We start from the raw sequence: 13510 nt of genomic DNA, 5'->3' as shown, positions 1-13510 counted from the left end.
ATCGGAGCCATTCTGAGCAGTAAATGAAAGGAAGGGCAGCCCTTTTTTTCTCTCTCTCTTTTTTTTTTTTTTTTGAAGCTCACTCCCATTTTGGGGAGAGTGTGGGAGAAATCCCTGGACATGACAGGGCCTTCCCCCACCCTCACTACCCCCTGCCTTTACACATTCATTTTGACTTTCTATGCAGTCAGTGTAAATCACTAACAGAAAGGGATACGCCTATAAATATTAACAGCTGCAAAGTTTGTTTGTCAACTTTAAGCTTTTCTTTTCCTTTTTAATTCATGTGTCTGGCAATAATAACCCCTGATACCATGAAGGAGACATCTTTGAAGAGTTTTAACGGCGATTCTAATATTTCAGCTAACAAGTAAATAACCAAGGGCCTTCTTTAAAAGGAAACAAAAACTTGTTAATCGTCGATAGATGTTGTGCATAAGCCATTATCTTGGTTTGATATTGTGAGGTTTACAAAGTTTGGTTGATCGACGGTGAATTTGGACAGAGTGATCCTGTCTATTAGCTTTTAGTCTTGTTAATTAAACTACTGTAAATGATCCATAGTTCACTTGCAATGACAAGTGAACTATCTTTTGTCACTAGGGGACAGCAGTTACAACCTGGGAACTGACAAGCACATAAGCCATAACATGATGACAAATGCCTAATATTGTGGAGATCTCCAGATTCTGCTGCCAAAACAGCCTGACCCGTCAAACCTTGGACTACTCTAGACCTCAAAAAGTGAGCCTGGTATCTGGACCAAGATGGTAGCAGTAGGTCCTTTAGGTTCTGTAAATTGATCAGACTTGTTTGTCCAACACATCCCACCGATGCTGGATTGGTTTGCGATTCCCATGTGGGGCTGGACTGAGTGTGAAAAATGTTTAGGTTGGTGCTGTATCCCAAAATAACATCCAGAAACATGACTGAAGCTTCACACTACCTTGTCCAGCTCGACTTCTTCCCAAAATTTTTCCTGGTGCCAAGTTTTTCCCAGGTGGGAGATGTCACATCCTGTTGTTTCTCCATTCTTCCGGCATCCAACACCTGTCGGTGGGTGAAATACATGAGGCAGCAAGTGAATGGTGCTGATGTAATTGATAGTATTCACTTCACCTGCCTGTGGTCATAATGTGATAGCTGATCTAAGTCATCCAAAGAACAAAAATATCAATTTAAATTCACTTTAGCTCTGTTTAATTGGTGGTTCTTAAGCTGCTGAATGTTAAAAGTTGACCATCTGTTTGCAAACTGCTAACTGTCTGATTTTTGATGCGCAGCATGGACAAAAAACAGGATCTTTTTTTTTTTTTTGGGGGGGGGGGGGGGTAAAAACTAAGACAATTGTGTGCAATGAAACAAAAAATGAGTTTAAAAAAATCCATAAAGCTTTATCAAGCCAGGGGGAACCGCAGAGTTATGTAATAATTCTCTGTGGATACATCACTGTGAGCAAAACCATTCATGCTACACATTATCATTTAATCCATTGTTGCTACACAAATATCTGTTTTAGCTACTTTAAAGTGCATTCTATTTATTTTTTTGCCTCCAGAGGCATTGCCCTGAGAATAACCCAGAGAGGTGGAAAATTTGGATAAGAGCTTTATACCTTAGGGCAACACACCTTCCAGGATCAGCATACCATGATTCACCTGTGAAAACAACCACAGCAGTCATTTATTTTTCTTTCTCTTACTGTGATTTACTGTAAACACAGATTTAAAAAGCAATAAAATAAGTAAATAGGTATGGACAGTGAAGCATTTAAAGTAAAATCCACATTTCTTTCAATCTTGACAGACAAGCCTTTGTCTTTAGCTTTGCAGTCAGATTCCACATCGCTAGTTGGAATGCTTGAACATCATTTGTCTATTCATGTTGGTCTGCCATCATGAAAATAAGCAGTATCTACCCAATATGTGTTTTTGTCAGATTCTGCACAGTGACACAGGACACACAAATGTCTTTCTGGTTTCTTCAAAGCAGTATATGAAAGGCTATATTAATTCCTTTCCTCAGAATCAGTCCAGTTTTACTGAAACTTGGTATGTGTCCTTTTTAGCACCATAGAGAAATCTCATAACTCCTTCATCTCATTATAATCCCAACATGCCCTGGATCAGAGGAGTCTAAAAATCCCGTGAGACTGCCTGCAACCAAATAAACTGGAGCTGGGATCAGATAGCTCCACAACAGGGATGACGCTGTATGTTGTTATTTCCTACTGTATCACAGAAAGAAAGGAAAGGTGAACTGTCACTCAAGAATGTAGAATGCAGCCCTCCTTAGATGTGGTTCGTTTCCCTTTCCCTTATGTGGTGTGCTGATTGAGCAAAAAAATAATATGTTTATTTCAATGTCGCAAGTATTTCAAACTAGACTGCAGTGAGACATGGGGAACAAACTGTCACTGAGGCTTCAACGAGATATTTCACATGACTGAATGAAACTTGTGTAGCTTAGACACCTGTTTTGTTGCATAAGACACAAAATATGGCAAAACTAGGACACGGCATAGCAGTGAATATCAATATGATACCCCTTAGACCAATGGTAACCTAAATAAAGCTGCATACTGAAAATCCACACTTCTCTCTTGACAGTTTCTTTTTAAAAAGGTGTTTGGTTCTACTTGTCTTCTTGTTCATTTCACAGCAGGAATTCTGAAATAATGAGCCTACGTGTTCACTGTACTGCATTCAAGGCCCGCATTAACTTTGCTGAAAGGTTTTTGAAAAACACTCCCCACAGTGTCTCTAAACTACCAAGCAATTAGTTGGCATTTATTCAACAAGTCTAAGGAAATAAATGACTGAAGATGGCCCAGATTAAATGAACACAGAGATGTTCTGGGCAGATTCAGACAGCTTCAATAAAGAACTGGTATGCTTTTTTTGAAATGAATGCCTCACATGTGAATTTTAATGACAAAATTGTTTCCTATAAAAGGTGAGTGGGATGAAGGAAGAAGGGAAACAAGACAGAAGTTGATCCTTCTTTTATGACACTGTAGACGCCACTCGTTAGCTCTTTGATATTCCCCAACTATTTTTCCTGTGGCATCTTGCTTAACAACTGCTTTTACAATGTAATGCCTGTTCTTAAACATGCAGTTGCAGCAATAAGAAGAACACAACTAACACCTGATCTGGAGGGGAGCTGACAGTTGCACCACTAAGCAGGGCTAATACTGAAAAAAGAAAGGGGAATGACATGCAGCATAGGTCCCTGGGTCGAAACAGAACTTGCTGTGATAATGTGGCATGCGCGCCAACCACTTAAATCTTGAAAACAACATGATCTAAACCAAAGTTTGATGCCTGATCAATCCAGTAATTGCAAAGACATGACCCTAAAGGCTAAAAACACAAACGGACAAAAGCATTTGCAGATACTAAGCGATCACACTCCAATGATTGAATGAAGGTACAATGATCAAGCTTTTGATTGTGTCAGTGGGAGGTCAAAGGCCGCTAGCTGTCAGATTGTCCCAAGTATGATGAAGGAGGGCTTTGCAAATCTGACATAGACATTAAACAGATTGGTCATTGTTTCCACAGTCTTTTCGAGTGACAGAGAGCTGGTATCACGGATCATACACGCATGTTGATTCTTGTATCACTTGGCATCTCCCACTTTTATTGACTCATTCAACTAAACTACTTAGGAAACAACTACAATCAGGAGTAATGCACGGAAACTTTTTGGGAAACACTCCCAAATGATCTCAACATTACATCAATGTTTTTTTAAAATACATTATAAAGTAGACTGGCATAAAGTGACACTGACACTGTTGATTCCTGCATATGCCACACATATATACCTGTATTAGAGCACAAATACAAATCACAGTAGCATAGCAACACAAAGCAATCTCAGCCATCACTCAATCGTTACTTTAGGGCATACAAATTGTTCTTAATTCAAGAATGCACTGTGTTTTCACGGGCAAATACAGGCCGGCAGAGATGTATCTATGCCTGCATTGAGTTAGATCGTCATCTGTAGGCAGGAGTGTTCTCAAGCATTGTTCAGGCAGTCACAGTAATATCCAAAGCAGTATAAGTGTTTTAAAAATATGTTCAAATACATCAGAAGTAAAATCGCGGCTGTGTGAGATACAATCTAAACGATGAACTCGGTGAACTGATTCTGACAGTTGTGACGTGTGTGATATATACTATTTGTCTACGTGGAGTGTCTAGGTGCTTATTGTGCAGTAGGTGGTAGTGAATAGCTAAATCCCAATTTCACATATTTATTGTGTTAGGGATGACCATTAACTTTTGCATTTCTAAGTGAATATGGGAACTGATATGGCATTTTGACATTTCAATATAACTTGCCATTATAAAACACAGAACATCATTGAACTGTCTCATAAAAAAAATAATAAAAAAATAAATAAAATGCTGACATGGGGATTTGGACGTGTTCTGTGTTGAGAAGGAATATTTATTCTTCTAATATATATTAACATTATTTTACAACTAACAAAATTTTAAAGGGCCAAACACAGAGATTAAAAAACTCCTGTTTATTTAAGCTAAATTTTATGCTTTCAGCACAAAAGTCCTTGACAAATGGTTGGTTTTAACCTGCCAAAATCACTACATAAAATATCCACCTGCACAAAAACTGCAGGTACAAACTCTATCTTTTAGTGCAATGGCACCCCCTATTGTAAAAATGGGGCACGTGGTCATAATTTCATTTATCCTAAGTAATAATAGATGAGTAGAACTGATAAGTTTCAGTATAAGTGCCACTTAATATTGGATTTGGTCAAGGTTTAGCTCATTTTAACTAAGTTATATTGAGTAGATTGATTAATGCACATTTTTTAACCAATGGCTAGTTATATATGCCATTTGTCTTTTCATCTACAGCAGGAGTAGTGGGGTTTAAATAAATGTAGTGGAGCAGGAATCACAAAATTCCTCTCTGCAGTGTAGTTGAGTGGACATAAAAAAAATGTAGGTGCTTAGTTTAAAGAACCCAGAGGTGATAAATTGACTGTGGCAATGGAGTAAGTGTACTTACTTTCCAACAATCACTAGCCAATTTGTCTAGTCTGTCCCAGTGATAGAACTGAGGTCAAAAATCCGTTTTAAAAAATATGATATTGAGTATTAAATTCATTATCAGTAAGCATTAACAGTGTCTTCTAGTATTCACCAGAAAACGAAAAATAATATAAATATTTTCTGAACTTTTTTTGGGGGGAATGAGGCCAATGTTATTGAACAAGCAAGGGAAGGACTTGAGGACAACAAACCATACCAGGGGAGCAAAACTCCTCTCTCCTTGACAGAGCTGCACCCGAACACAAATAAAACTAAACCCAGACCATAAAGGTCAGCACTAATCTAACTATCAACCTATTTCAATGATAACTTATCCCATGAGAAAGGTTTGCTTTGGTCTGACATTCAACAGTCACTTCTGCTGTCGGACAGGCCGCTGAGACTTCAGTGGAGGGCAGACGCCGGCTGGACGAGCTTGTCTTCTGCGCGTGCGCACAACGCCCTGGTTACGTTGCACGCAAGCGTACTTCGCCTCAGCGCTAATTCGTTATAAAGCCGCAAGTTCCCCCGACTCTTTCCACCTTCAGCCATTTTGACCATGTTAGGAGCTGTGGGACGCTGCTGCACCGGGGCTTTGCAGGCTCTGAAGCCTGGGCTCCAGCCCCTCAAGGCTCTCGTCGGATCCCCAGCCGTACTTTCACGTAAGTCGTGTATGCCTGTTCTGAGTTTTTTCCCCTTTTTTAAACGGGACTGCGTCAGGAAAATCGTCTTTCCCCGCGCCTGTCTGAGGAGGGCAGGGGACATGCTAACGCTAGCTGGCGCTAGCAACATGCTGGCTGCTGCGCCGTGACAGCAGCAGGCCGTGATTAAGAAAGGTCAAATATGAAGCGTGTATGAATCGTTTCAACCTTACAGTATGAGTATATCTGACCATTCACGCCCTTATTCATGGATGTCGTGTGGCAGTTACTGGCTAGACCGTGTTTTTTTGGTGCTAGGACCAATGACCTTTGTGTAATGACATGAGGCGGTGTGAGGCTGCACAGCCCGCTAACTTAGCAGCACTGTGATATGTTTGCATTTCAACGAAATAAGGCCAGTAAATTAGCAAAGACGTAAAGATGTGATTGCCTACTGATACAACTAGTCAATCCACCAACAGAGAAGGAGCTACAGAGGCGTTAGTAAACATTTATTACACTTGCCATTGACTGTCCTGCATCTGTCGTTAACATTAGCAACATTAGCTCTCAGTTCATTCATCTGGCGCTCCCTCCCGTTAATCTTAATGTTTGTCTGGATTATGATTAAAATGCCACCGATGCATTCAGTTTGTTCAATTATAACGGGCCAGTTTAGTTGTTTTGGAGCTGATTCATAGTTTTCCCACTACAATGACTTGACATTGAGGACATGCAGTTTTACTAGTTGTCCTTTGCAGAGATTACACGGGCGTGTTGGTACATTGTACCCAAATAAACACCAGTATTATAAGATCACAATTGTGAGATTGCCCACATTGTCTTACCTATTTTTCCAGGCAGAGACTATGTCGCACCTGCTGCTGCTGCCAGCGCCGCTACAGGCCGTATTGTGGCTGTCATCGGTGCCGTCGTCGATGTCCAGTTCGATGAGGGCCTTCCTCCCATCCTCAATGCCCTGGAAGTCGCCGGTCGTGAGTCCAGGCTAGTCCTGGAGGTTGCACAGCATCTTGGTGAGCTGATTGGATCATAACATTTAGCTCATTACACCCATACAAGTAGCCATGGACATCAAATTATTGCACAAGGACTTGACCTAAATGTTTTTTTGTGTGTTCAGGGGAGAACACAGTCCGTACCATTGCTATGGATGGTACTGAGGGACTGGTCCGTGGACAGAAAGTGCTGGACACTGGTGCCCCCATCAGAATTCCTGTGGGTCCCGAGACTCTGGGCAGGATCATGAATGTCATTGGTGAGCCCATCGACGAGAGGGGTCCCATCTCCACCAAGCAGTGAGTTCACTAGAATAATATCAGAACATGTCACATTATTGTATTGCTTTGACAATAATAATACTTAAAAAAAAAAAACTTAAAAACTGAGTGCTTCAGAGGTGTGTAAGAGTGGGTGTGTTTTCCATCAGGACTGCCCCAATCCATGCTGAAGCCCCTGAGTTCACTGACATGAGTGTGGAGCAGGAGATTCTGGTTACTGGCATTAAAGTTGTGGACCTGCTGGCCCCCTATGCCAAGGGAGGAAAGATTGGTGTGTGCTCAAACTTGAAATGCTGAACTGGCACTATTGATTGTTTCCATGCTGTAATTGATATAACACCACTCTGTAATTACCTTATTTTACTACTTTTACAGGTCTGTTCGGTGGTGCTGGTGTGGGCAAGACTGTGTTGATCATGGAGCTGATCAACAATGTGGCTAAGGCCCATGGTGGTTACTCTGTGTTTGCTGGTGTGGGAGAGCGTACCCGTGAGGGAAATGACTTGTATCATGAAATGATTGAGTCTGGTGTCATCAACCTGAAGGACACCACCTCAAAGGTGTGGATTTGGGAATAGCAAATAGAAAAGTAGCTTGTGACACTTTTCTCACGGCACGTAGGTGAACATCAACCACTGACCTGATCTTATCGCCTTTAGGTGGCGCTGGTGTATGGACAGATGAACGAGCCCCCTGGCGCCCGTGCCAGAGTTGCTCTGACTGGACTGACAGTGGCCGAGTACTTCCGTGACCAGGAGGGTCAGGATGTGCTTCTCTTCATTGACAACATCTTCCGCTTCACACAGGCTGGCTCTGAGGTCTGCAGCTTCAGTTATCAGTGTTTCTGTTCAACAATCCAGACACACATATTGTACGAATCCAGTCTTCAAGTTTGATGAAAATGTCAAATAGCATAATTGAGACTGAGTTTATGTCCTTACCTCTCAGGTATCTGCCCTGCTGGGTCGTATCCCCTCTGCTGTGGGTTACCAGCCCACTCTGGCCACTGACATGGGTACCATGCAGGAGAGAATTACCACCACCAAAAAGGGTTCCATCACATCTGTGCAGGTAAGCAGTTGACTTTATGATGGCTTGAACCGCTGTTGTTTGCTGTTAAGGGCTACAGAGAAGGAAGATTGTTCGTGAAGACAAACCTTAAATTCTCTTTCAGGCCATCTATGTGCCCGCTGATGATTTGACAGACCCTGCCCCTGCCACTACCTTCGCTCACTTGGACGCCACCACTGTGTTGTCCCGTGCCATCGCTGAGCTGGGTATCTACCCTGCTGTCGACCCCTTGGACTCAACCTCTCGTATCATGGACCCTAACATTGTTGGGGCTGAGCACTATGATGTTGCCCGTGGTGTGCAGAAAATCCTTCAGGTTTGGGAGTTTCTCTCTCTTTCTAATTTATTTATTTTTCTTTTGTAATTTGATTTTTTTTTTTTTTGCCTTTGACAGCACCAGTGTAACATTTGTGACCTCTCTGCAGGACTACAAGTCTCTGCAGGATATCATTGCTATCTTGGGTATGGATGAATTGTCTGAGGAGGACAAGCTGACAGTGGCTCGCGCCCGTAAGATCCAGCGTTTCCTGTCCCAGCCTTTCCAGGTGGCCGAGGTCTTCACTGGCCACTTGGGCAAACTGGTGCCCCTCAAGGAAACTATTAAGGGCTTCAAAAGCATTCTTGGTGGTACGTGTCAGATGTCACTTGTTACAGTTATTAAATTGGTGGATTATAATCAAATTTTAAAACACTATACTAATGTTACCTTTCATATCTGTCCAGGTGAGTACGATGCTCTGCCCGAGCAGGCCTTCTACATGGTCGGCCCGATTGAGGAAGTTGTTGTGAAGGCTGAGAAGCTGGCTGAGGAGCACTCAAACGCCTAAAACATCTGTTGCTTTGAGGAGAAAAAAAAATTAGGGGGGGTTGTTCGGTAAGGAGCACTTGGTTTGTAAAACGTCAAAATGCAAATGTACCTGTCTCGTCATCCTGAAAGAAAGTTCTATTTAATGTTTCCAATGAAAGATGGAATAAAACGCTGTCTTTACACAAAAGAACTTGTCACTGTATATTTCCTAAAGGCTTTCATATGTTGTAGTTGAGAATTTTGTCCTTGTGGCGAATTTCATGAAATGGCTGTCCTCATCGATGCTGACCACAAGATGGTGTCCTTGAGCCATGTAATTTGATTTGTAATCTGAATAAAACTGGACGAAAAAAGCATGGGTGTTTCACACTTTCAGTCATTTGTGCGAAAACATCCACACTGAAGGTCCAACCCAAGCTGTAGCTTTGTTGGTAAGTGATGGATAGAGTTACAGATGACAACTGGTGGCTCATTCAAAGACTGTTGCAGCAAACTTGACAGATTAATACTGGACTAAAAGACTGAAGAGCTAGTGGGGACTGTGGAATTTAACACTTTCAGTAGTTCTCAGCAATTACTTATTAGGTTTTTCATCTAGTATAGACTCCCATGAGTGGTTAAAAATAAAGATTAATTAAAATTAAGTTCACTAATGACCACTAGACACTTAGTGCCACTAAGAAAATTAAGCCCACCAGACTTTATGTAGACATGAATTAGTGTTTCAGTGCAGCCGTATGTAGCTATAATAAAAACAGTTTAATAAAACTGATAAGCCTCAGATCCTCACTGCCAAATACAGGCAGCTGCTGCACAAATGTGTGAGAATTGGAGGATTATGCCATTGATTTAAAATGGGACAAAGCAATGTAAACACCAGGATAAATAGCAGGTGACCATATAGTTTTGTAGCAATATTAAGCTTATAAAATATTGTTGCTCTCTCACTGTGACTGAATAGAGTGAAGCAGCAGGATATGCAGGGATGAACTCAGCTGCAGTAGCTGACATACACAGATGAAATGCTAGGTTGCTAAGCAACACTGCTTGTTGGCGCTGCACAGTGAGTCATCTTTTGCACTGACCTGTCTGAACATCACTCTTGGTCTCCTGCACCAGGAACTCTTCCACAATTGGGTCTCCTCATCGATCACTCATTGTTCGGCTCAGCCGCTGTCTCAATGACAACATCTCACAAAGCTTTTTCAAGTTTTCCAATTATATCATCACAACAAAAGACCTCAGGAGAATAACTTGAGCATGGATAATGGATTGTTAGTTTCACATACTTACACGAGTTAGATTTTCACACGGTCACTTACCTTCCCACGTTATATTACGTGTTCTAAAATTATTCAACATTAACTGGCTATGAAAGAAACATAATAGAGACAAATTGCAGTGTTTGGGAATATTTTAACATTGTGTTTTGCTGCTCAAGCCAAAGTTTTGAATTGAAGGGAACATGTTATCATACATATGGTCACCTGAAAATTTGACTACTTACTTTTTTCCCCCCATATCCCAATTCAAATGCAACAAATTAAGCACAATACAGTGGAAGTCAAATGTTTTGGTGCATCAGTCAACTGATTTTGACATTTTTTTTTTATTTTCAATTATTTACTTTTCATTTAAGTACAGGTAAGGATGGTGATTGGGACAAAACGTCAAGTCTATATCTAGTAGGAAATTAATTGTAAGGCAGTCAGTGTCAGTGAGTCTGTTTTCTTATCTAATAAACTTCATGACAAAATATAAGTCAAATATTTTAGCTGCAACATGAGAACATGAGTAGTTAAATCCATTTAAAAAATGAATCAGCAAAAAAATGTAAATAAATAAAAATTCATTTTAAACGCCTGCTGGCTAGCCGGCTAGTCTGCTAGCTTGTGAATTGCATCACTGATCTACTGAAATACAATGAATCAATCTTTATTGATGGACTCGGGTCCATAAAAACATACACTAGAAACAACAAGAAATATATATGTATAAAACATACATTCAGGGACAGTTCACAGATTAGCATTTCAGCCAATGCGTCCTCAGTTTGGATGAATAACGGAAAGTTATTAACGGAGAGTGCCCCGATGATACTGTTTCCAGATTCATCCAGCCATTGCACAAATGTATACTTAAGGGTTCTTAACTGAGCCTTAAAAGTGCTGACGCCTGCAGTGACAAACATTCAACTTGCACTAGCACCTCTTGGTACTTGAAGTAAAATTCTCATTGCATCATTATATGCAACTTACAGTCTTTGTAAGTTTGCTTTTTTTAATAACATGACCAAAGCTGTGCTGTGTACAGTGGTGTGCAAAACGCACTTTTACATTCACAGAACACATGCCAAATTTGGGTGGAATAGTGTGAGCTTGTGCATACAATTTACAGCATTGTCTGTAAATATCATCATCATCATCATCTATCAACTGGTCCGTAATAATGTGCCCAAGGTGTTGAACTTAATCACAAACCTCAAGCTTCACATCTGATAACTTAAATGTTGAAAATTTTAAACATTTGTTCATTTTTGTTCTGCAGATTAACACAGCACTCTTACAGGGATTGTATTTTGTCCCCAGATCATCTGCGTACATAAGATGATTCACAAGTGTTTCACCAATCATCCAGTGTTACAGCCTCTCAATCTCATCGTCAAATCATCCATATATCACCCTGTCGGACACCATTGCAAACTTCAAATGAAGATGAGATCTTACTTCCCCATTTAACCTGCATAGTCTGACCTGCACAGTCTACCCTCACAGTGTATCTAGGGACCCCTCTTTGGTTCAGTTTGATGAAGAGCTTTTTGTGATCTACACGATCAAAAGCTTTGGGGGCATCGATGAAATATACAAGGACAGATGGATGTTCCGTTTCTTTGTTTGTTTACCAATTCTTTAAGAGCATAGATACATAAGTCAGTACCATTTTTTGGTTTAAAACTGATTGCCAGAAGATGAAACACTTTCAGATATTCGATCCAACAGGACCCTTTCCATGGTTTTAGACAGAACACTGGCTAAGGCTACGGGTCTATGGTTATCCATTCTCCCAACTTTACCAGCTTTGTCCTTTATAACTGGAACAAGCAACACAGACAAAATTGAATCTGTTAATAAACCATGGATTGTAAAACCAGTGAATGTGATAGCCAAAAGAGGAGGTAACCTCAAGCTAGCATTTTTCAAATGTTCAGCAGAAATACCATCCATGCCACAAGCTTTGTTATCAGACAATTTACAAATGAATTCATACACCAACAAATTGTGGATGGAAGGAGTTCAGTTTTTGCCCACCTGATCCAACTCTGCTGTGCACAGCATTTATCTTCTGGCAGACGACATCTTGGCGGAGTTTCTCTTTTAAGATACACACAGAGTTTCAGCGTCTATGCCTGGAGAGAATTTGGTGGTAAACACACTCACTAATTTTGTCTTAACAGTTTTGATGGTACTCACATCACCAATCCCGATGATAGGTACAGCACCACCACCGTTCCTTGGTGTCATCCCTTCTGGCAGGATCTGATGAAGCCCCTGGCTGTGTAATATTAAAAACAGCAGCACCAGCGCTGCATTCCTTTGCAGCGACCCGCTGGTGAATTTGCTCAGTGTCAATACGAAGCTGCTCGCACACACATCAGTCTGGATCTGGGCTGCTTATTTCAGGACATTTACTTCAGCATATAGCTGCTCCATCCTCCTGAGTAGGCAAGAAGCATCCATGCTTGTAAAGGTGACTGGCGGCAATTAATCCAAGTAGTAGGAGACAGATCTGGGAATGTTGTCCCCACATTCATTCAACACCCTAAGGCAAAGTTTCACATTGTTGACATCTTTGTGCTTTCCTTCACAGGAAATGCATCTCTGTGTGGTTCAAACAGTTCAAACAAGGCTCCCTCAGAGGCTTCAGTCCCCTCTGAATCAAATGTGCTCACCGCCAATAACACGATTTCATCGTGATGTTGACTCTTAATTTGCACAGATAAGAAGTTTAGCAGTTCATCCTCAGCAAATACTTTGCCATTCTCTGACGTGGAAATCTCCAGCTTTAGCCGAGTACGTTTAAAAGGAAGTCTTTGAGCCAGGAGCTGCTGAGCCGTGACGCGCGGCATCCTCCATGTTGTGCGGAAGTTGCTGCTTGTTAGCTCGCCGGTTAGCATGCATACCTTTCCGTTACATTCCCACGTCAAGGCAGCTACCTAACGGCAACGGTGGCTAACGACACCGAGGGAAGTGAAGATGACAAACACCACAAAAGAAATGCTGTCATCTCGATCTTACCTTTAGAAAATACGCTGAGTTTTCGGGGAGTGCTGTCTTGCGTGCACACATCTTCAGTTGAAAAGGCTCAAACCGGATGCAGCGGTACCCTGCTTCGCTTCATAACGGAAGTTGTCTGACGTCACTGCGAAAAGGGTCTATTGAATGGGTTCATTTCAATCACCCGAGTTGTTCAGACTCCATGGCAGTGTGGACTTGCTGTATTTGAATGTGTTTGGTAAGCTCCACTCATATGGCGCAATTTTCTTCATTTAATAATATGAGTGTTGACTTTGTTACAGTAAGGAGACTATTTTCAGACTTAGAATCCAACATCACTTTA

General features: G+C 41.2%; 1 protein-coding gene across 2 annotated transcripts; it reads left to right on the top strand.

Annotated features, from left to right (window-relative positions):
- The first annotated feature begins 5581 nt into the window (after nucleotides 1–5581).
- atp5f1b (ATP synthase F1 subunit beta) lies at nucleotides 5582–9249 on the top strand. 2 transcript variants are annotated; one of them, XM_029517957.1, is made up of 10 exons: nucleotides 5582–5737; nucleotides 6577–6750; nucleotides 6858–7032; nucleotides 7164–7285; nucleotides 7390–7574; nucleotides 7674–7832; nucleotides 7963–8085; nucleotides 8189–8401; nucleotides 8511–8712; nucleotides 8809–9249. In XM_029517957.1, the coding sequence occupies exons 1-10, from the start codon at nucleotides 5635–5637 to the stop codon at nucleotides 8910–8912; spliced, it is 1560 nt and encodes a 519-aa protein (XP_029373817.1). In that variant the 5' UTR covers nucleotides 5582–5634; the 3' UTR covers nucleotides 8913–9249. The 2 variants fall into 2 exon arrangements, with proteins under 2 accessions (XP_029373817.1, XP_029373826.1); XM_029517966.1 differs by having other exon boundaries at nucleotides 5620–5744; nucleotides 6581–6750.
- Nucleotides 9250–13510: the final 4261 nt, after the last annotated feature.

The sequence above is a fragment of the Echeneis naucrates genome, chromosome 2 (assembly GCF_900963305.1).
Source record: "Echeneis naucrates chromosome 2, fEcheNa1.1, whole genome shotgun sequence".
Classification (NCBI taxonomy): Eukaryota; Metazoa; Chordata; class Actinopteri; order Carangiformes; family Echeneidae; genus Echeneis; species Echeneis naucrates.
This window is presented reverse-complemented; position numbering and strand designations above follow the sequence as displayed.

Coding starts and splice junctions, on each gene's coding strand:
- atp5f1b (XM_029517966.1), top strand. CDS start 5,635: ATGTTAGGAGCTGTGGGACGCTGCTGCACCGGGGCTTTGCAGGCTCTG. Junction 6,751..6,857: donor GGAGGTTGCACAGCATCTTG/GTGAGCTGATTG, acceptor TTGTGTGTTCAG/GGGAGAACACAGTCCGTACC. Junction 7,575..7,673: donor TGAAGGACACCACCTCAAAG/GTGTGGATTTGG, acceptor TATCGCCTTTAG/GTGGCGCTGGTGTATGGACA.